Here is a 23,752-nt window from a genome sequence, read left to right as displayed (position 1 = left end):
TAACAAGCAGTTTTTATACTTTTTAGGGGTATAGGTTACATCAGCTGGGTTACAGTTTAAACTTATTGGCTAAGCATATTGATCTTTAAGTCTATTGGCTAGCAAGCATGTGTAGATTATGACATGCATTGGAATTCTACCTGGGACCAGAGGGTCAGGCAACTATCAGTCAATACATTCTGTGGTTTTTTTTTTTTAAAGAATGTTCTTGCTCCTCTGGAGAACTGTGGGTGGAGAACGGAACTTGGCCTAGCCTTGACCAGAGGCAGGTGGGTGTAAGGCTGGCGAAAACCCCTAGGGTCCTTCAATACCTCACAGCAAAGTTAGATGAGAGTCAGAATAGCCTTGAAATGTTTGTTTCTGGAAGAACAAAGTAATTGTTTCAGAAATAACGTGACAGTTACGTTTGACTCATACGTTTTCCAGTTATCTTCATTTATGTTGTTTGTGGAAACATTGATTATTCTGATTAGCACATCTGGACCATGGTCAAGGTCAGGAAAACCTCAAGTGTGTTGCAGCACATGTGACTGTTTGGGGAGAGGGTTGATTCTAGAGCACCGAGGCGTCAATGTAAACAAATGGACTCAGGAAATGATGGCATTCCTCAGTCACACCAGCCAGTGCTGGAGTGTGTTTGGATACATGAAGGCTTTTAAGAATCTGTAACCTCCTTCCATCTTGAACTACAGGGGTCAAACAGGTCAGCAGGCTTTCAAAACCATCTTTCTTGATCCTTTAAATCTTTTTCCCAAATAAGCATTCTAACAAATGATAATCATTGTAGGCAAATGTAGAACCATAGTGGCTGACAGCTATAAGTCATTACTCCTCATTTGATGTTATAAGCCCAACTCCTGGCCCTCAGGATCCTACAGCCACTGAGTATGTAGATGAAGTGTCTTCCAACACCCCGCCCTGGCCAATTGTACACAACCACAAGGACCTTTTCCCAGAGACCCTGGCCACCTTCCTATCTAATAAATAAGCCAGTTCTCTGTAGCTACTCCTGGGTGTTTCTTTTTTGTTTACTGCCCATGAACTCACTGCCAAATGAGATCCTACTGTGCCCTCTGCCTGTACCTGGCTTCCACAGACAGAAATACGGTTATCATATTCTGAGAGAGAGGGATCGAGGGAAAGTTGAACCCCTGATGGAGAGTGGAATCTTTTTATAGTGAAGATAGATTACTTTAACTTTTTATTTTGAGACAATGTCTCACAATGTAACCCTGGCTAGCCAGGAACTCCCTATATAGGGTAGGCTAGACTTGTGTCCAAGGCCATTTGGAGTTGTTTGAATAGAAAATAGGTGTGAAGCTCCCTACTTTGTTATGCAGTAAATTTTATAACCCCATTTGCCCTTCCTCAGACGGGGAAATGAGGTGAGGGGCCGGAAGTCATCAAAGAGTTGGCTTTATTTTATCATGAGCCACTGGGTCAGGCTCCAAAAAGTTAGGAGTGCGATTGTTTAAAAGATTGGGGGGCAGAGTTGGAGAGATGGCTCAGTGGTTAAGAGCATTGACTGCTCTTCGAGAGGTCCTGAGTTCAAATCCCAGCAACCACCTTCTGTAATGAGATCTGATGCTCTTGTCTGCTGTGTATGAAGATAACTACAGTGTACTTATATATAATAAGCCAAAAAAAAAAAGATTGGGGGAATTTGCTCTTATTTTTAGGACATTTGCTTTGAGACTTCATCTCTCTAAATTATGTGTTTAATATTTGCATCCACTATTGGGAGGTGGTACAACCACGGAAGGGAACATCTTGTCAGAGGAAGTGACTCATGGCGTTGGGGCAGCATTCCTTTAAAGTGCATGCCTTGTCCCTGGTCCCTTCCTATTACTTGTTTTCTGTCGGAAGCTTCCATTCGCATAACTGTCTTGTCATAGACACAGGGACAGTGCTGGAGACAGTACAACAGAGACCTTAAAGAATCAAGTTGTGATCTAGCCTAGTGGCCAAGACTTTAATTTTGTCTACTCTGGAGGCTGAGGTAAGATCACATGTTCATGGTCAGCCTGGATAACTAAGACAACAGCTCAATATTTATATTTATTTATTTATTTATTCATTTATTTATTTCTATATTTATGTATTTATTTATAAGAGGACTGGGGACCTGGCCAAGTGGTAGAGCCTTTGCCCAGCATTTTCAAGGTCTTTAGGGGTCAAACAACAAGAAATTAAATTTTCCAAGGAAATTTCATCTGTGGGTAAGAGAATCCTGAAGCAAACTGCCAGAGAAGGGCAGAAAAGGATTCTGATAACTTATTTCAAAGCTAAGGCTACATACCTGCACGTCCTGTCTTTTTTGCTTTGTCTTGTCAATCTACTGTAATAATGACATAGGAGAATGAAAGATCTCAGGTGTGGGTTCAAGAAGGACACTGAGATGGACTGTTCACCATAAGATTATTAGAAAAATTATTAATGCTATGGACAAATAGACAACAGCATGGCAGGGGCTCTAAAGAGAGGACTTAGGCACACATGGTAGATTTCTGATATGCGAGTGGTCTTAGCCTGAACTTGTAGCTAGGCTCTCACAGTCTCAGGTAGGAAGACAGGGAAGAAGTGCGGAACAGAACTGTGCTCCACTCCCACCCAACGTTTCCTTTACTGTAAATACACTTTCCAAGATAAGAAATTTGGGCACCTGGTAGTCTGTTAGCTGAAGAGTCACAGACTCCTGTCAGAGCTACTACAGGGGCTCTAGCTGGAATAGAAATCTGGTCTGGATTGTAGCCTTTCATTCCTAAAGATAGAAACTGATGGGATTGGGGATTTAGCTCAGTGGTAGAGCGCTTGCCTAGGAAGCGCAAGGTCCTGGGTTCAGTCCCCAGCTCCGAAAAAAAAGAACCAAAAAAAAAAAAAAAAAGATAGAAACTGACAAAAACAAAACAGAAACAGCAGCAGCAGCAGCAGCAGCAGCAGCAACAACAACAGCAGCATCCAATTCTGGTCTGTCCTGGTTGGCCTCGTTACCTAGAAACAGCTTAGAGAAGAAACCTCTACCCAGAGATTGCCTAGATCAGATTGACCTGTGGCCATGTCTGTGGGGGATTGTCTGGATAACAAGTTGATGCAGGAGTGCCCACTGTGGGCAGCACTTTCCTAGGCTGTATGAGAAGCTAAGGCTAATCATAAGCTTGTGATTGAGCAAGAAAGTGCTCCAGCAAAGTGTTCCTCGAAGGTTTCTTCTTCAAGTTCCTGCTTGTCTTGAGCCTGATTTCCCACAGTGAATGATGTGGTTTGAAAATGTAAGAAAAACACATTCTTCCCCTGGTTACGTTTAGTCAGTGGTTTATCACAGCAGGGGAACCAGAACATGGCCCAAATTATAGACAACCCCCTTTTTCTTTACTAATTCCTGTCTCCAGGGTTTTGGTAAAGCACCAGACAAGTTTCACAGCCTGTAAAACCACACAAACTGCGCAGCAACCCCTCTGTTACTGGAAGCTAAAATAAATCTTTATTCTTTTTAAGCTGACAATGTTGGGTAGTTTGCTATAGCAATATAGAGTTAACTAGTATCCAAAGAACAAATTTATCTGAAGAAAGAAAATTATGTCTAATAAAGTATACAACCTCAGAGAATACGAGTTTATCCATTAGTTAAAAGGTGTAGTTAAAAATAGTGAAAGACCCAGAAAACACGCACTGATTTGCATAAAACTATAGAGCAGGCTTGTCGAGGTAAGCCCTGCGCATGGGATGAACATTCTGGGACAGAACTTGATGCTCAGCGAGGATCTTCTGTATTTTGTCCGCGTAGACTTGGTTCGCGGCCAGCCCTGCTTCAAATTCTTGGCGTTCCTCTTCCTTTTCTGCTTCTCGGGCCTGCTGCTGGTAGGCAATTTGCATCCGAAGTTGATTCCTATACTCCTCAGCCAAAGCGCAGCGCCTAATGTTTCAAAGATAACAAAGTATAACATTAAAGATTAACATTTGGTTTTATTTATACCATTATCATGAAGTATACTGTGTCTACTTAGCGTTTCCATTAATATGGGCATGTAACTATCGCTTTGAGACCGAGAACTGGGATTGTTAGGGCCTGTGACAGTTCTGTCTTTTAATATTTTAAGGAACTTCGGTGCTGGAGAGATGGCTCAGAGGTCAAGAGCACTGACTGCTCTTTTGGAGTCTCCAAGTTCAGTCCCCAGCACCCAAGTTATAGGTTACAGCCATCTGTAGCTCCAGTTCCAAGGGTTCCAATATCCTCTTCTGGCTTGAGGTCACCAGGTGCATGTGTGGTACTGGCAAAAAAATATGCATATAGAATAAAGATAAATACTTTTTATAATAAATAAAAAAGGCAACTCCAGTTAGTTGTTCCATACTGGTACTGATAGAATGATTGTGGCACTATCTTAAACCAAAACCCTGATCCGAAGAGCATGCATAGACAACTCTTTAAGACACTCTTAACGGTCTCATTCACAGCTCTGTAGCAGAACGCCTGCTGTGGTCTCCCCTTGTTCTCTGACCCCCATCTCTAATGGATCATGTAGACTTTCTCCTCCAGTCTCCCTTCCTCCCATTCATCCCATAATCCCAGCCCCACCCACAAGCAGCCACTCCCTAGGAACATGCTGTCAGACCAGCCAGGGAAGCAGGTTGGCTAACCGCAGACTTCTACATCCCCCTCCGCTCCTTCAAATCCAAGCCCCTGGTCTCATCACCAGCTATGTCGCAGAACACCTGCTGCAACCCTACTCCTCAGCCCCCATCTCCATTGGCCCACACAGATCTCAAATTATAATCTTCCCAAACCCAGATGCATAAACACACAAGAGCCAAGAAAATATATCCCCGCCAGAACTCAAGAGCTACTACAGTTGGCCTGGAGAAATGCAGCATGGCTGCAAACCCAAGACAAGGGCCTTAACATCACCCTTTTGAATAAGATAGAGCTCCTTAAAGAAGAAATGAATAAATCCTTTCAAGAAATCCAGGAAAACACAGACAAACAACAAAAGAAAACGAACAAACCAGGTCAAGACCTCAAAGTGGAAGTAGTATTAATAAAGAAATCCAAACTGAAGGAAGTCTGGAAATGAAAACCATAGGAACTTGAATGGGATGAGGAAGCAAGCCTCATTAAAAGAATATGTGGAAGAACAAAAACCCTCAGGTATTGAAAACATGATAGGAGAAATGGATACTTCAGTCAAAGAAATATTATATCTATAAAACTCTCTCCTGGCACAAAACACCCAGGAAATCTGGGACCAAATGTAAGAATAATAGAAATAGAGAAAGGAGGAGAAACTCAGGTCAAAGGCATAAAAAATATTTTCGACAAAATCATAGAAGAATTTTCCTAATCTAAAGAAAGAGCTGCCTATCAAGGTAAAAGAGGCATACAGGGGGTTGGGTATTTAGCTCAGTGGTAGAGCGCTTGCCTAGCAAGCGCAAGGCCCTGGGTTTGGTCCCCAGCTCTGGGGTGGGAGGGGGGGGAAGCATACAGAACACCAACTAGGCTGGATCAGAAAAGAAATTCTTGTGGTGCATAATAAACAAAACTGTAAATACACAGAATACAGAAAGAACATTAAAAGCTGCAACAGAAAAAGACCTAAAAGCAGACCTATTAGAAAAATCCCTGACTTATGAACAGAGTCTCTAGAAACCAGAAGGACCTGGAAAAATTTCCTACAGACTCTAGGAAACCACAGATGACAGTCCAGATTATTATACCCCAAAAATCAATCATAATAGATGGGGCAAAAGACATTTCATGACAAAATAAAATCTAAGCAATATATGCCTTCAAATCCAGCACTACAGAAGGCATTAAAAGGAAAATTCCAACCTAAGAGGTTTACCATACCCAAGAAAACACAGATAGTAAATAATCCCAGACCAGCAAATCAAAACAGTGGAAACATACATACACAACAACAACAACAACAACAACAACAACAACAACAAAATAATGGGAACCAACAAACACTGTTAGTTGATCACTATCAATACCTGGGGTCATGATTCCTCAATAAAAAGACACAGACTAACAGAATAGATGTGAAAACAGGTTCCATTCTACTTCTGTATGCAAGAAACACACTTTAACATCGAAGATAGTACTTTAGGGTAAAAAGATAGAAAAAGATATCCCAAGCAAATGGACCTAAGAAACAAGTTGGTGTAACCACTTTAATATCTAACAAAATACTCATTAAATTAAAACTAATCATAAGAGAAAGAGAAGGATACTATGTACTCCCAAAGGAAAATTCCACCAAGAGGACATTGCAATTCTTAATGTATATGTACCAAACACAAGGCCACCAAAGTTCATTAACAACAAAACAAAACAAAAAAAAACAAAAACAAACAACAACCTACAGCTTGAATCACATATTGACCCTCACCAATTGATAGAGACTTTCATACCCCACTCTTGACAATAGACAGGCTATCCAGACAAAAATGAGGCAGAAATGCTGGAGCTAACTGACATTATAAACCAAATGTACCTAAAAGATTTTTACAGAACATTTCTCCCAATCACAAAGAAACATACATTCTTCTCAGCTCTTCATGGCACTTTTCCCAAAACTGGCCACATATTCAGTCACAAAGCAAGTCTTGAAAACAAAAACAAAAATCAAAACCATTGAAGTAATGCCCTGCATCCTTGTCTGACCATCATGGATTAAAAAGACATGAACAGGGGTTGGGGATTTGGCTCAGTGGTAGAGCGCTTGCCTAGCAAGCTCAAGGCCCTGGGTTCAGTCCCCAGCTCCGAAAAAAAAAAAGACATGAACAACAGAAATACCAACTTACAAACTCATGGAAACTGAACAGGTCTCTACTGAATGAAAAATGGGTCAAGAAAAAAAAATTAAAGACTTTCTAGAATTGAATGAAGGTAAATTCTTTACATGCACAAATGAATGGGACTCAAGGCAGTTCTTTTTTTTTTTTTTTTATCAGTTACTACTGTACTTTATTGTGTTCAACCAAATCACCATGTTACAAAAATAGCAAGCTGCCATAATAAAAAATAAGGCTCCTCTATCCAGCACCAGATAGCATCATTTTACTTTCAAGCCTAGAAATTGCACACTTGTATATAAACCAACCGAAGATGAGGATTGAGAGTTCATCTTGGTGGATTTTTCCTTTGATGAATATGAAGTGTCCTTCCTTATCTTTTTTGATGACTTTTAATTGAAAATTGATTTTATTTGATATTAGAATGGCTACTCCAGCTTGCTTCTTCTGACCATTTGCTTGGAAAGTTGTTTTCCAGCCTTTCACTCTGAGGTAGTGTCTGTCTTTGTCTCTGAGGTGTGTTTCCTGTAGGCAGCAGAATGCAGGGTCCTCATTGCGTATCCAGTTTGTTAATCTATGTCTTTTTATTGGGGAGTTGAGGCCATTGATGTTGAGAGATATTAAGAAATAGTGATTATTGCTTCCTGTTATATTCATATTTGGATGTGAGGTTATGTTTGTGTGCTTTTCTTCTCTTTGTTTTGTTGCCAAGACGATTAGTTTCTTGCTTCTTCTAGGGTATAGCTTGCCTCCTTATGTTGGGCTTTACCCTTTATTATCCTTTGTAGTGCTGGATTTGTAGAAAGATATTGTGTAAATTTGGTTTTGTCATGGAATATCTTGGTTTCTCCATCTATGGTAATTGAGAGTTTTGCAGGATACAGTAACTTGGGCTGGCATTTGTGTTCTCTTAGGGTCTGTATGACATCAGTCCAGGATCTTCTGGCCTTCATAGTTTCTGGCGAGAAGTCTGGTGTGATTCTGATAGGTCTGCCTTTATATGTTACTTGACCTTTTTCCCTTACTGCTTTTAATATTCTTTCTTTATTTTGTGCATCTGGTGTTTTGACAATTATGTGACGGGAGGTGTTTCTTTTCTGGTCCAATCTATTTGGAGTTCTGTAGGCTTCTTGTATGCCTATGTATATCTCTTTTGTTAGGTTAGGGAAGTTTTCTTCTATGATTTTGTTGAAGATATTTACTGGTCCTTTGAGCTGGGAGTCTTCACTCTCTTCTATACCTATTATCCTTAGGTTTGATCTTCTCATTGAGTCCTGGATTTCCTGTATGTTTTGGACCAGTAGCCTTTTCTGCTTTACATTATCTTTGACAGTTGAGTCAATGATTTCTATGGAATCTTCTGCTCCCGAGATTCTCTCTTCCATCTCTTGTATTCTGTTGGTGAAGCTTGTATCTACTGCTCCTTGTCTTTTCTTCTGATTTTCTATGTCCAGGGTTGTTTCCATGTGTTCTTTCTTGATTGCTTCTATTTCCATTTTTAATTCCTTCAACTGTTTGATTGTGTTTTCCTGGAATTCTTTCAGGGATTTTTGCGATTCCTCTCTGTAGGCTTCTACTTGTTCTCTAAGGGAGTTCTTTATGTCTTTCTTGAAGTCCTCCAGCATCATGATCAAATATGATTTTGAAACTAGATCTTGCTTTTCTGGTGTGTTTGGATATTCCGTGTTTGTTTTGGTGGGAGAATTGGGCTCCGATGATGCCATGTAGTCTTGGTTTTTGTTGCTTGGGTTCCTGCGCTTGCCTCTCGCCATCAGATTATCTCTAGTGTTACTTTGTTCTGCTATTTCTGACCGTGGCTAGACTGTCCTATAAGCCTGTGTGTCAGGAGTGCTGTAGACCTGTTTTCCTGTTTTCTTTCAGCCAGTTATGGGGACAGAGTGTTCTGCTTTCGGGCGTGTAGTTTTTCCTCTCTACAGGTCTTCAGCTGTTCCTGTGGGCCTGTGTCTTGAGTTCACCAGGCAGGTTTCCTTCAGGGGAAAAGTTGGTCCCACCTGTGGTTCCAAGGCTCAAGTTTGCTCGTGGGGTACTGCCTAAGTCCTCTCCGCTGTGGCAGCAACCGGGAAGATCTGCGCCGCTCTTTCCGGGAGCCTCCGCACACCAGGGCTCCAGATGACGCCTGGTGTTCTCCTCTGGCGTCTGGACGTGCACAGAGTGCAGCCTCCCCTGGTCTCCCAGGCATGTCTGCCTCTCTGAAGGTTCAGCTCTCCCTCCCACGGGATCTGGGTACAGAAACTGTTTATCCGGTCTGTTTCCTTCAGGTTCCGGCGGTGCCTCAGGCGCAGGGGTCGTGCCGCTCCTGGGCCCTCCCCCACGGGAACCCAGAGGTCCCACACAGTTGCCTCTTGGGCCAGGGATGTGGGCAGGGGTGGGCAGCGCCAGTGGTCTCCTCCGCTCTGCAGCCTCAGGAGTGCCCACCTGATCAGGTGGTGAGGTCTCTCTCCCACGGGGTTTGGGAGCAGAGAGCTGCTGCGGGCCGGGATCCGCGGGTCTCAAGGCAGTTCTAAAAAGAAAGTTAATAGCACTAAGGACCTACATTTAAATAAAAAATGGAGGCCCAAATCCCGTAGGGGAGAGAGCCCTTGGTCTTGCCAAGGTTGGACCCCCAGTGCAGGGAATATGGGGGAGGCAATAAGGGGGATGTATAAGGGGGAATACCGGTATGGGGGAGGGGGAGGGGAGGGAATAGGGGCTTATGGACAGGAAACCAGGAAGGGGAATAACCTTTGAAATGTAAGTAAAGAAATATATAAGAAGCAGGGGAAGAGGGAGGAGGCATGGAAGAGGGGTGAAAGGGGATAGCATTTGAAATGTAAATACATAAAATATCCAAGAAAAATAAAATAAAAAAATAAAACAAAGATGGAGAAATCGCATACTAGTAACTTAACAGCATACCTAAGAGCTCTAGAACAAAAAGAAAAAAAAAATCAACCCAAAAGGAGTAGCAGGCAAGAAATAATGAAACTAAGGGCTGAAGGCAATAATCTAGAAATAAACAATGATAACAAAACAAAACAACAACAACACAATACAAATAATCGAGGAAACAAAAAGTTGGTTCTTTGAAAATAATAGATAAGATTAATAAAGGGTTATCCAAATTGACTAAAAGGCAGAGAAAGGGTATCCAAATTGACAAAATTAAAGATAAAAGGAGGCCCATTAAGAGACACCAAAGAAATGCAGAGAATGGATAATGAAACACCTGTACTTGAGAAAATTGGAAAATCTAAAAGAAATAATTTTTTTGATAAATACCACTTCCCAAAGTTAAATCAAGATTAGATAAACAATTTTAAACAGACCTATAATCCTCAGTGAAATAGAAGCAATAATTAAAAGTTAAAAAAAAAAAAAAAACAAAGCACCCAGGGCCAAATAGTTTCAGCACAGAATTTTACCAGACTTTCAAAGAGTTGATACCACCACCCCTAAAATTATTCCAACAAATAGACATTGAAGCAACACTGCCCAGTTCATTTTACTAAGCGTGGTAACCCTAATACTCAAGTCACATAAAGATCCAACAAAGAAAGAATTACAGACAATTTCCCTCATGAACGTTTGCAATACTTGTAAACAGAATCCAAGAACTCACCCAAGAAATCATCCACTGTGATCAAGTGGGCTTCATCCCAGAGATGCAGGATGGTTAAATATACATAAATCAATAATTGCAGTCCACTATATAAACTAAAAGACGAAAACCACATGATCATCTTCTTAGATGCAGAAAATGCCTTTGAGAAAAATCCAGCACCCCTTCATGATGAAAGTCATAGAGAGATTAGGGATATAAGGGAAATTATCTCAGCATAATAAAGGCAGTTTACAGCAAACCCAGAGCAACAATTTAAATGGAAACTGGAAACAATTCCATTAGTTTCAAGAACAAGACAGGGTTATCTACTCTCTCTATACCTATTCAATATAATACTTGAAGTTTTAGCTAGAACAATGAGATAACTGGAGGAGACTAAAGGGATATGAATTGCAAAGGAAAAAAGTCAAACTACCCCTATTTGCAGATGATACAACAGAATACCAAAGAAACTCCTATGGCTGATAAATACTTTCAGCAAAATATCTTGATACACAATTAACTCACAAAATTAAGTTCCTTTCCTATATACGAATGGCAAATTGAGAAAGAAACCAGGGAAATATCACCTTTTACAATAGCCTTAAAAATATAAACTATCTTGTGGTAACACTAACTAAACAAGCAAAAGATTTGTATGATCAAACTTTAAGACTTTAAAGAAAGAAGTTGAAGATATCACAGAAGATGAAAAAATGCTTATGAATCTGTAGGTTTGGTATAGTAAAAATGATCGTGCTATCAAAATCCATCTATAGATTCAATGCAATTCCCATCAAAATTCTACCGCAACCCTTCATAGACCTTGAAAGGACAATTTCCCCTTCATCTGGAAACACAAAAACCCAGGGAAGACAAAGCAAAACTGTATAATAAAAAAACTCCTAGAGGTATACTATCCCTAGTCTCAAATTGTACCACAGAGCTATAGTACTAACACAAAAACAAATATGGTATTTGCACTGATTAATGGAAATGCCTACACAACCTATGAACACTTGATTTTTTTAAATAAACAAACCAGAAATACACATTGCAATGATGGCCAGTGTAAGTGTGTGGAGGCCAGCTGTGGTTTCCCATCCTCTGGAACAGGCGAGATCTGCAGGATCCTAGTCCTGCCATAAGTGAGTATGGATGGAGGGCTGGGTTGGCAAAGGCCTTCCACGAGGATTTTAGTGTTATAGCTCTTTTAGACAATATCCAATGAAACAGCTCTCTTAGATAATTTTCAATGAAACAGCGTGTGTGCATATACTTCATTCACGGAGAACAAAGGCTATATATGAACCTTGGAGAGAGGAAGCGGTTCTTCTCAGGGTGAAGTTTCATTGGTTGGAGTTTACAGTTCTGTGAATGCCTCATTCATATGGAGAGGCATTCTAGGAATCCCAGGCACCTGCTGGGCAGATTCTTATAGGAAAAGAGGAAGTTGAACTTGTAGGTTTGCCACAGAGTATGTGATATTCCTCAGGTAGAAGATTTGGGGCTGGGCTCCCCAGATCAGGCAGAAAAAAGGAAGCCCTACTAAGAAAAGGGAGTCCCCCATTTTGTGCTGGGCTCAGAGCAGCTATCTGGGCACGGTAAGCTACAACCTTAGTAGTGAAGTAAAACGGGCCAGCATCTTCAACAAATGGTACTGGTGAAACTGGGTGTCTGAATGTAGAATCCAAATAGATCCATACTTACAACTCTGCATAAAACTCAACTCTAAATGGATCAAAGACCTCAATGTAGGGAGTGGTTCTGATGCTAAAGTCTGATTCAATTGATCAGAGGACAGAGTTCACCATGTGTTGGAGAGATGAGAACCTGACAACCATGTGAGATCTCAAAATGGAGTGGCCACACAGGCTGCTTCTACAGGTAGGTGGTCAGAGGGGTTTAGCGACTGAGGTTTAGGGCAGGTGGAGAAATTGGCAAGGGCAAGCTTTTCTAGGCTGGAGACAGTAGTACCCAGCAATTGTGCCAGAAGGCAAATTGAAATTGAAAAACTGTGTGTGTGTGTGTGTGTGTGTGTGTGTGTGTGTGTGTGTGTGTGTGTGTCTTTTATCCGAGGACTTAAGGGAAGCTGGGAGGGGGCTGGTAGGCTGGTAGCTCAGTCATTTCCCAGAGCAAAGGCAGGCAGGTAGAGCATAAAACTACACACAACACCTCAACATAAAACCAAACACACTGAACCAGATATAAGAGAATGTGAAGATTAGCTTTCAACTCATCAGCACAGGAAAAGACTTTCTGAACAGAACACTATTAGCACAAGCACCAAGATCAACAATTAATAAATAGTGCCAAGTTCTGCGTGGCTGTGGAGGGGATGGTGTGACACAGTTCCCACCCCTGGAGTACAGACATCGGGGTGTGGGCCTCCGAGAGTGTTCAGGGTTGCTGGGCATAAGGCTTGTTTATATAATAATGTATATAATTTCATGTTCTTCCTCTAGGAAGGCCCTCCCTGTTAAGGTTAATGATAATTAGAAATAGCATGAACCTGGGAGGGGAAAATGTGTTCCTCAGGAAAATGGTAAATTCTTTGATCTTCATAACAGTTCTTAAGGCTGTGGGAAAGAACTCTGAAAATATGAGTACACGAGTATATAATTTCTCAACTACGTAAAATATAAAAATGCAATATAAATTGTATGAGGGACTTCATTGACTTAAAAGCACAGAGACATCTATACTAATGAGCCAGATGGTCAGAAAGATATTAAGGAAGGAGATGAAGAGATTTGGGGAGTAGTGGTTGTAGGGCAAGGTCCCACCTAGCAAAATTTATTGTTTATACTTACGTAAGCAGGCTGATTTCTGAGTTCAAGATCAGCCTGGGACAGAGCAAGTTCAGGCTCAGGCATGGTAAGAGTGGTGATCTCAGAGCCGGACCCCACCCAGCTAGCTTATTGTCTGTGCTTACAAAGGCAGGCAGATCTCATTTTCTATGTTTCTGTTTTTTGGTTTTTTTTGGGGGGGGGAAGGGGTTGGAGGTTTTATTTGTTTTTGCTGTTGTTTTTTTAAATGTACTCGCTGTCTTTTCTCAATCAGGGAATAAGGACACACCATGTTGATTCATGGGATAATCAAAAAGGAATCTGGGGTAATGACTGAATTGGTATGCAAATAAAAGACTAGCCTTTGGTGTACAAGAGCTGACCTATCCAGATGCCTGTTGGGCGAGCCATCTTGAACAGAAGATATAGCTGTCAGCTTGTACCCATAATTGATTTTTAGTTGTTCTTTTCACTGATCCAAAACACCCTTTCCTCAGGAAAATATTAACCAAAACTGATGGTGCAGCATATCATGACAGGGACTGCCTACAGCAGGCTGGAATAGAAACATCTCAGAAGCCTGCAGCAGCTCCTTATTAAAAAAAAAAAAAAAAAAAAGGATGGTGTCTGGGACCCTGAGAAGCAGGAGACATATCCCTTCCAGGGGACCTGCCCTCAGAAATAAGGGACTTTCTGCAGTAGGCTGGAATGGAGACATTTCATTAGCCCTCGGCAGCTCTTTGTAAAAATAAAAAAAAATAAAAAAATAAAAAGGTTGTCCCCATTTCTCCTAATCTTACCCTTGGACAATGGTACATCAGACTTCATTTTGGCTTTGGTGTGCACAATTACTCTATTATATCTGACTTTCCTACTCTCTTCTTCTGCTCTGGTAAATTCTGTAAAACTAGATGTTCCTTGATGCAATGATTCTTAGACAATTAAAATTGAGGCAGAGGGGTACAGCACAGCACAGTCCTAATGGCCCAGGGGCATGCTTGCCTTCTCATCTTGGAAACAATGTAATAACTGCACAATAGCAGATTAATGTTTGGCTTGCAAAGTAAGTTTGAAGAAATGATGTTTAGAAATAGTAGAAAATGAAACAGAGCCATGTACTGCTAGAGTCATACAGGGTCCATTACCAGAAAGTGAAGGAATTTTCTAGAATTATGAAAAAGCATTTGTACAAGAGATACAATCATGGAATAACGGAACACAAATATGGAATACTTTAATTAGGAAAGGGAAAAACTATGAAAGTTATGAGTTTTGTACAACATTTGAGAGTAGTTCCTGGTTTCCCTTTTATATGTATGGAAAAGAAAGTATAGAACACATAAAATTATATACTAGCAAAACTAAGTCAAAACACTGGGACTCCAAGGAGAGTCATTGTGTGCAATGTGCAGAAGCAGAAAGCTAGCAGAACCACTGAGTTAAGGGTTAACTTGATTCTTTCTGGCCACTGCCATGGCCTTGCCCATGTCATTTATCATTAGAGCTTCACAGGAAAATGCATGTAGCTGACCTTGGGGCTCTGAGCTCTGAAGTATAATAAGTCAAAAATTAAAGTTTAAATAATGATAAGTTTGCAATTATTATTATTTTGGCCACAGGCCTGGGAATAGGAGAAGCTTGAAACTTTGAGGAACAATTGCAATTCTTAATTATGGGATGTGGTTATTCTTTTGAATTTAATTTGGCAGTGGTTATACAATGTCTTCTTCTTCTTCTTTTTTTTTTTTTTTACCTGCTTTTGGAGTAACAATAAAAGACTGGAGCAAGTTAAAGGAGAGGGGGAGTGTATGTGAGGAGAGTGTGTGTGGTGTGTGCATGTGTGGAAAAAGAACACACAGAGTGAGTGTGTGTGTGAGAGAGGAAGTGAACGAGAGAGCACAACCTCCATTGAGGAGGGAGCGAAACTGTGTGCAGCTTCAAGCCGAGAGAGAGAGAGAGAGAGAGAGAGAGAGAGAGAGAGAGAGAGACTTTAAGCCTTGAAAAATTACCTGTCAGCTTGTACCAAATAGCCATCTGTGTTCATATATTATGCACCTTCCAGCTATCCCTGCTTCCAGTTGAGAACCCAGATCCTATGTCGAGGCTGGACCCTGACACAAAACTACTTTGTGATTCCATCTTCTACCCATCAGAATGGCTAGGATCAATAAAACAAGTGACATCTCATCCTGCTAAGGATGTGGAGTAAGGGGAACCACCTTGCCCATCGCTGTTGGAACTGTAAACTTTTACAGTCACTTCTGGAAATCAGTGTGGCATTTCCCCAGGAAACTGGGAATCCATCTACCTCACGATCCAGCTATACCACTCTTGGGCATAGATCCAAGCAAGATACAATCCATAGGACCACGGAGGTTAGGTATAGAGGAAGGGACCCTCTCATCCCTTTCTTGATTGGCACCTCCGCAGTGGTCCCATTTAACCCTCGCATCCCTTTCATTGGACCTCCACAGTGGTTCTGACTCAAAACTGTTCCTTTTTCCCAGTGGCCCTAACTACTACCTCCTTGCTTATCCCAGAAACTCTAAAACTTACTTCTCCTCAAGCTCTCCCGGTAGCTCATGCCAACAGTTACACAACACACTTACCCACCACACCCACCCTACCCTTCGCGTCTGTCTTCAGACTACTCTTCATATCTCCAGTCCCTGCACTCAGCCCCGCGTCTGCCGTCTCTATCTCTGTATCCTTGCCCCTCACCTAAACGGGGATACATTACTGCCAATGAACACCTCTCCCACAGCTCTCCTTCACGCCTATTCCCAAGTTATGGACTACTCTCTCCTAGTATTCTACTACTTTACTAGCGCGTCCCTGTCCCAGAGGCTTTATAGGTGCTTCATTGATGGCAGCGCTTTAAAAAAAAAAATGACTGCCTCGTTGTCATCCAGGAACAGCCCAGTCACTCCCTACTCGCTCTCAGGTCTTGGAGGCTAGACCCCTCCTCCCCAAGCCCACCTTTCGTCAGGCAAAACTCACTGCTCTCCTACGGCACTGATCCTAGCCATCAACGCACATTCTTAGTCCATGTACTAGCGCTGTGCAGAGACGCTATGACCACAGCCAGCTCTTAGAAAGGCAAGAATTTCATTGGGGCTTGCTTACAGCTTCAGAGGCTTGGTGTATTTTACTCAGGGCGTGGAGCACGGATGCACACAGGCAGACAGGGCAACTGAGAGCTCTATATCTGGATCCAAGGGCAGCACGAAGGCATTGTGCAATCCACTGGGCCTGCGCTTAGGCTACTGAAACTACAAAGCCCACCCCCAGTGACACGCCTCCTCCAACAAGGCCACACCCACACCAACCAGGTCATACCCCCTAATCTCGCTCAAGCAGCGCCGCTCCCTAATTGACCAAGCATTCAAATATCTGGGACTACAGAGGCCTTTTCTACTCAAACCACCATAACAAATATCAGTATCAGGCTTGGGGGTATACCTACTGACCCATTCATTTTGGGTACCTTTTATTTCCTTTTATTGAAACAGTTTGTTGTGTATCCTAAACTGATCTTGAACGCACTATGTAGCCAAGGATACATTGAACTCCTAATCTTTGTTTACATCTCCCCAGTGCCGGGACTGAGGGTCTGCACTAGCACTCCTAGCTTGCACAAGTACAGTTTTGTTTTGTTTTGTTTTTCCTGGAGCTGGGGACCGAACCCAGGGCCTTGCGCTCGCTAGGCAAGCGCTCTACCGCTGAGCTAAATCCCCAACCACAAGTACAGTTTTTAAATACGAGCTGTAGAATAATGAGAATTCCTTGCCTTGTCCTCCAGTAGGAAAACAGGGTTACAGCATTCTAAAACCCTTGATGGAATAAGAATGTCTTCTTTCAGTCACTAAATCAAGACTGTTTATGCGAAAGAGGTTGGTCCCTAGGTAATTCCAAGGCAGTTCTCTGGCAGCCCAGGTAGGCACTGAACCCACTATGTAGCTGAGGATGGTCCTGAACTCCTAATCCTTTTGCCTCTATCACCTGAGTGCTGGGATTATGGGTGTATGCTACCCTATCTGGTTTAGATGGTTTCGTTTCGTTTCGTTTTGTTTTTCTTAATCTTGAATTTAGGGTTAGGGGAATGGCTCAGTGGGCACAGTAGCCTGCATCTTGAATCCCAGCATTCCTGTGGTAAAATCCCTATTCTTATTTCCTTAGTTACCAGACAACCAGAAGACCAGAGGAGTTAGAGTTTGACCATGACGGAATGGCTTGTTTAAAAAAAAAAAAAAAAAAAAAAACAGGAAAAACCAGATTCCTATGAGATCACAGCTGCCCTTGGCTGAGACATCCTGTTTCCCAAAATAGTCTGACTTGCTTGAACAAACAGTTCCAGGGAGAAGAGATCCTTGTAACCTCCCAAGGTACTTCCGAGTCCTTACCCCGAAGCGAATCACAGCAGCTGCCCCTATGAACCCAGGCCCCTCCCACCTCTCCTGGGCAGACCCTCCACTCCCGTGGGAGAGAAGCTGTCCCTAGACGACGAGTATGCTAATAAACCCAGTCATTTGTCAGACTCTGGTCTCTTTCCTGCTTTTGTCTCTTTGCTCTGCAGTCTGAAATCTAACAGCTGAGGACTATCCTCCTGGCCGAAGCTCTGGGGACAGTGGATGAGAAATATGTCTCCTGGCGGAAGACACGTCAGGAGGACTTTCGGGAGAGACTTTGCCGCTTTACTAATTTTTTCTTACGTTTCCTCCGTTCCTTTCCTTTCACCTCACACTGGATAGGAGAGAAAAAGGATGTGAGGCAAGTGAGTTGTGTGCGACCAAGGGTACATGCAAGCCTGGTAAGGTCAAGACCTGCCCGAATCGCCAAAGACTTTCATCTTGAGACTGGCTGGAGTAAGAATCGCTCCCTCCCAGTTCTGGACCTGTGTGCCACTGTGAACTTGGCCTTGCAAATCCTACTTTCACCACCGTTGAGGTAGTCACTTAGCCCGGGGACAAAAATGACAGGTTTAACTTCCTCTCTCCCTATAAGGAAGTGCCCAGCAAGCCCCTGGAACTCCTCTTCATGCAAATGAAACATTCCTAGCATCTTGGTAGGAACCAAAAATGTACCTACGCTCACCATGAAAACTCTCCACCCCACTTCCCAAGGTTTATATAGCGTGTATTACCCTGAATAGAGAGAGCAGTTCCACAGAACACATTCCTGGAGAAGGCAACTTCTCCCCAGCTCTCAAGCCTAGAGTTCCCAATGATCAGGCTTCGTTCCTTTCATCCTGGCCCAGTGCGCGACGGTGCTGGACTACTCCAAAGGCGGAAACAAACTGGATGGCAGCTGGCCCCGGTGCAGATTCAACAGAACCTCCAGTTTGAGCAGGGAAGGGTGAATTCTCCAGGCATCAGTCCAAAGAGCCTAGGCCTCTACACACTCTGAGGGCCGGCCATCTAACTGTTCCTACATCATTTTCAGGATAATAAAGGGTATCGCGTGGATTCAGATGTTGACAGGATAACCGACACCTAGCCAGAGCACTCTCTGGTATTGGCAGAAGATCTCGGAACCTCTGTCTGGAACCCACCGGACCATGGAGGTGAGGAGGGTGTTGGAAGGGTTGGGGGATGGCTAAAAATCTATCATTTTTTTTTCTCCTTGAAACAAAAATTAAGAACCAGTTACACAGTGATCAATAAGGGCCGCTTAGGGTAGTTTCTGGAATTCTTAAAACCTGGGGACAGGATGACATTTTCTGCTCTCTGCAAAATTCCCTGATCGCCATTAAGGCCAGGCGGCAGAAACGTTCCCATCGGACCAGGCATTTTCTTTTCTTTTCTATCATGGGAAACAACTCCTTTTTTTTTTTTTTTAATCCTTAGATTAGGGAAATAAGTGCTCTTTTAAAATCTCATGAACTAAGACTCACTAAAATACAAGCCTCCTTGTTTTTGGAAGATGTCCTTTAGATAATACCGTGTATAGTCCTGACTCGACTGACCCCAATTGCTTCTCTCACATGACAGCTGAAAGGAAAACCTTCATCCCCTGATTTTCTGCCTATATTTTATGCAGCAATGCATGGGACCACTTGGAACAAGGCCCACCATGAACGCTCCATTCCCTCAGTCAGGCAAGCCCGAGAATCAGCGCCTTAAAGTCTGCTCTATTCCATATCTCCCAGCCCTTAAATTGGAAATCAAAACCATATACCTACTCCTACCCCCTTTCTACCCCTTGGAGGGACAAGCCCTCAGCCCCAGCCACCCTTCCTCCCCTCTGCCAACCAAGCCTAGAGCCCACAGGACACCATTACAAAGGCAGGCAGGGAAGTCACCCTTGAGACTCTTCCTACTACACCTCCCTCCCCCAAAGCAGAGAGAGCACTCCCTGCTTCTTCTTCCTCAAGCCCACAAAGCTACTCCAAACACAGAGAGAGAGAGAGAGAGAGAGAGAGAGAGAGAGAGAGAGAAAGAGAGAGAGAGAGAGAGAGAAAGAGAGAGAGAGAGAGAGAAGAGGGGAGGGGAGGGGAGGGGAGGGGAGGGGAGGAGAGGAGAGGAGAGGAGAGGAGAGGAGAGGAGAGGAGAGGAGAGGAGAGGAGAGGAGAGGAGAGGAGAGAGAACTTCAAGCACCAAGAAGGTCATGATCATCGGGAAATATGGGACCCACTATGGTGCCTCCCTCTGGAAAATGGTGAAGAAAACTGTAATCAGCCAGCCCATCAAGTACACTTGCTCCTTCTGTAGCAAGACCAAGATGAAGAGACGAGCTGTTGGCATCTGGCACTGTGGTTCCTGCATGAAAACAGTGGCTGGCAGGGCCTGGATCTACAACACCACTACTGCAGTCACAGTGAAGTTTGCCGTCAGAAGATGGAAAGGACTGAAAGACCAGTAGAAGCCCTACCATCTGAGACTCGCCTGGCCTCCAATGAACGGGTTAATTTACAGGAAAAACAAACAAACAAACAAACAAACAAACAAACTTAAAACGGGCAACCCTCAGCCCTGACAGTAAGAGGGAAAATAGCTTCCATTGAGGACTTACGGCTATCCAGCATCTCAGAGGGCCGCTACCCAAAAATAACCATAAAATAGATAACAAGCAGTTTAAATGCCTTATTGATACTTGGGAATACGAGACAGTTTTGAGACAAGAGATCCCTCAGGATTGGTAGCTAATCCCTGGACCTCAACTTCTAGGCATAGGGGGCTGCTCTCAAGCAGTCATCACCAAACACATCTACAGATGGGAAAACCCTGATGGAGTTTCCGGTCTGATACGCCCTCTAACAGTTGATATAGCCACCAGTCTTCTAGGGAGAGATATTTTAGAAGCCCTAGAAGTGGTGATTGGCACGGAATCAGAAAGGAATTGCATCAGGATCAATGATCGTGCCTTTAATGAAAATGATACCCTAAAAAGTCTTACCCTCCACGTCACCACCAATTCTAAGGGCAACTATTAATTTTAATATTCCCAGATGAAGTCATCTGGGTTGAATGGTACCCTCTCTCAAGGGAGAAACTTGAAGCCCTCATACAAGCAGTAAAAGAGCAGCTTTTACTACTACAACACATCCGCCCCTTCTGCAGTCTATGGAACACCCCAGTGTTTGTTATAACAAAAGCCTCAGGGAGATGGAGACTATTACAAGACTTAAGGGCTTCTCCCTGAAGGTTCTCCCTGAAGGTTCTGGGGTTCTACCCGAAGGAGGCTGCCCCTTGTCCCAGCATCCCTGTCAATGTCCTTCTATTGGTACTAGATATCAAAGACTGCTTTTCCTCCTGTCCCTCTCCACCCTTGAGACTATGAACACCTTGGGTTTTCAATAACCCCCATTAATAACTCTGAGATGGCTTCAAGATATGAATGAACAGTTCTTTCTCAGGGGATGGCCAACAGCCCCACTGTCTGACAGGAGGCTGTGGTCACTGCATCAAAACCTTATTTAAACAAAGTACTCAATATCGACCATTACATGGGTGACATCCTGGTGTGGGGATATTCTTCCACTTATCCCTCCCTTCCTTCCCTGTCCTCCCGGGGATTTAAAATAGCCCCTCATAAGATACCTTAGATACAGCTTATTCTGATCATCACATTCTTAGGAATAGAAATCTCCCTGACCTCAACATGCCCTCTTAGCCCCTCTCCTTCTTCCCCAAGAACATAATTCTCTCCTCTCTTCCCTCAGGAGCCTTTTGGGTAACCTTAACTGGCTTTACCCTGGTTCCTCCTTCCCACAAGCATTCTCTAGCCCCTCTTTGACCTCTTAAAAGGAAATAAAAGCCCCTCCCCGCCACAAACACTTTTTCCTGAGGCAATCCAAACTCCGAATGTGGCCCTAAATGACATAGTGCTTGCTAGATAAAACCCAACAATGCCTGTACAGCTTCTTATCTTTCACTCCTCCCCTACACTTGTGGGAGACCAATCGGCCCCTGAGGAAGGCTCCACACATCTGTGGGTGGTACACCCAGAAGTTATGATTAAAAGTGGCAGAGATAGAGCCCTACAAACCTCAGGGAAAGAACCTGATATTCTTGTCACCCCTTTTTTTCATCTCTCTGTAAGGAGCCATATTGGATTTAGGCCTGGCCGCTTTGTGACTGTATAGCTCGAAGTGGCTACGTGACTCTGGGCTGTATGGCCACCGTTACTCAGCCCTAAGATGACTGCCATAAAGTCTTGAGATTGTTGGATAAAAGCCTCTCCCATGAATTTACAGCACAGGAAGATAGCAATCCCGGAATGCTTCGACCAGAGCAAATACCAGATGTCTCCTGAGCAAACACCCGGTGTCTCCACCATGACCTCTTCACCTCCTACTATCAGAGTACCCTCGTCCCTCCTTCCTTTGTGTTTCACAAAGGTCACTCCCCCTACCTGAAAGCCTTATAAGCTGTAACGCTCACCCCAATAATCGAGACCTTGACAACAGAACCTTGCTTGGTCTCCTTCCTTTCTCCCCGCCTTGACACTCAGGTAGAGCCCCTTCGGGACCCTGAATAACTGGACCTGCTGGACGGGTCATCTCTCTGATATTCAATGGCTACCCCCGCTTTGGTATTAGCTTAAGAGAATCCTCGAGACAAACTGATAACCACTACCCTACCCCCCCAAAAAGGGCTTCTGTTTTCCCTCTGTTGTGGCTGCCCTCCCCCAGTTCTTTACAAAGAAGCTCATCCCTGGGGTCCCCTGATAGGTACTAATAGAGAAAAGAGAGGAGCCACAGAAATACTATGTCTACTACTCCCCTGAGGATGAGCCCTGTTATCTGATTCAAAGAATTGCCCCACCACTCCCCCAGTATAAGGAACTATATATACTATCTATTTAGCCCTAAAAGAGATCAATAAACCCTTCCATCTTTTTTCAGGCAGTGTATATAATATATGCTGTAATTTGCTCTCCCGGTTATTAAGGCCCTTTGTTAAATTAGAGCCAATCCACTCTCCCCTCTACTCACACAGATCTTCACCCTCTTACTGAGGAGAGCCAGCCCCCTCTCCATCCTGCACGTTGGGTCTGATATATGAGAGGAATGCCCTCACGGATGGGACCACCTCTACAGGAGCGTTCCATCCAGCAAGCAGGTCAATTCCACTCACACACAGATATAAAGCGGCTTCCCGCCCACTTCCTCCGCATCCCCCTTGCTCAGCTTCAGAAGATATAAAAACGTGCTCCTTTTGCGCATCCCTCATTACTACCCCAGCTTTACAAACCATGGGCACCGACCCCCGAGGTCTCAAACCCAATGCCCTCTGGAAAACTGTCACCTACGTGCCCTAATTTAGCCATCAAACATATATCTGTTACTCACGGTTTCTATGGGCTACAGGGCATGGGAGAGAAAACTCAGAAAGGTTAATTCACCACAACGCTCTCCACCTTTGCCTCCAAGGGCACTCCCAACAGATAAAAACCGACCATGGTCCTGCCTTTACCAGTCTGTATTATCTATGAGTAATGTCATGATTTAAATGAACTGTTGGACAGTCATTAGTGGCAGTTAAAATAGCTACCAACTTTTACAAGAAAGAGTGGTTTAGATATCCCTCTGTGGGAGATTCTGGACCATTTTCTTTCTTTTTCTTTCTTTTTTTTTTTTTTTTTTTTTGGTTCTTTTTTTCGGAGCTGGGGACCGAACCCAGGGCCTTGTGCTTCCTAGGTAAGTGCTCTACCACTGAGCTAAATCCCCAACCCCAAGACCATTTTCTTAGACAGGCCCGAACCCTACCTCCCCTTCTGAAATGCCTTTCAGCCTTGAGAGCCATTGACCCTCTAACCAGAAGTGGAACTTCTTTCTCCATCACTTTGAATCTGCACAAATTCTATACATGCCAGTGTGACCCATGGAATGCGGCAAAGGTGGTCCTCTGCTGACCCTATCCTTAGCCTAGGCCTGGCAGTTTCTCTTAGACTACTTGCTATGAGAATATTCTCCCTCAGAACAAGTTACCTGACCCCACATCTCAAGCCAGAGAGATGCTCCAGCTGTTAACACAGGTGAGATCCCCCACCACAGTGAGACACACTGCCAGTGATATAAGTGGGTGTTTTTTAGTGTTTACCCAGCCAAGCCTCCAGTTGGATTCAG

General features: G+C 43.4%; 2 protein-coding genes across 3 annotated transcripts in view; one reads left to right on the top strand and one right to left on the bottom strand.

Moving 5' to 3' along the window:
• Positions 1 to 3,455: 3,455 nt before the first annotated feature.
• Cfap53 (cilia and flagella associated protein 53) overlaps positions 3,456 to 23,752 on the bottom strand; it is a 67,644-nt gene continuing 47,347 nt past the window's right edge. For both annotated transcript variants that reach the window (XM_344700.11, XM_017601132.3), the window contains one exon: positions 3,456 to 3,910. In XM_344700.11, the coding sequence (XP_344701.3) occupies positions 3,682 to 3,910 (229 nt within the window). In that variant the 3' untranslated portion in view covers positions 3,456 to 3,681. The remainder of the gene's footprint in view (positions 3,911 to 23,752) is intronic.
• Rpl37al4 (ribosomal protein L37A like 4) lies at positions 19,255 to 20,160 on the top strand. The gene is made up of 2 exons (XM_063277718.1): positions 19,255 to 19,279; positions 19,709 to 20,160. Exons 1-2 carry the CDS (start codon positions 19,255 to 19,257, stop codon positions 20,041 to 20,043), a joined length of 360 nt encoding a protein of 119 aa, XP_063133788.1. The 3' UTR covers positions 20,044 to 20,160.

The sequence above is a fragment of the Rattus norvegicus genome, chromosome 18 (assembly GCF_036323735.1).
Source record: "Rattus norvegicus strain BN/NHsdMcwi chromosome 18, GRCr8, whole genome shotgun sequence".
NCBI classification, from domain to species: domain Eukaryota; kingdom Metazoa; phylum Chordata; class Mammalia; order Rodentia; family Muridae; genus Rattus; species Rattus norvegicus.
The sequence above is the reverse complement of the archived record's forward strand: the minus strand, read 5'-3'. Positions and strand labels throughout refer to the sequence as shown.

Excerpts from the sequence above, each read along its gene's own strand:
- Rpl37al4 (XM_063277718.1), top strand. The coding sequence starts at position 19,255 with ATGAACGCTCCATTCCCTCAGTCAG. Across the intron at positions 19,280-19,708 it reads CGCTCCATTCCCTCAGTCAG|GGAGAGGAGAGGAGAGGAGA; the intron begins GCAAGCCCGAGA and ends GAGGAGAGGAGA.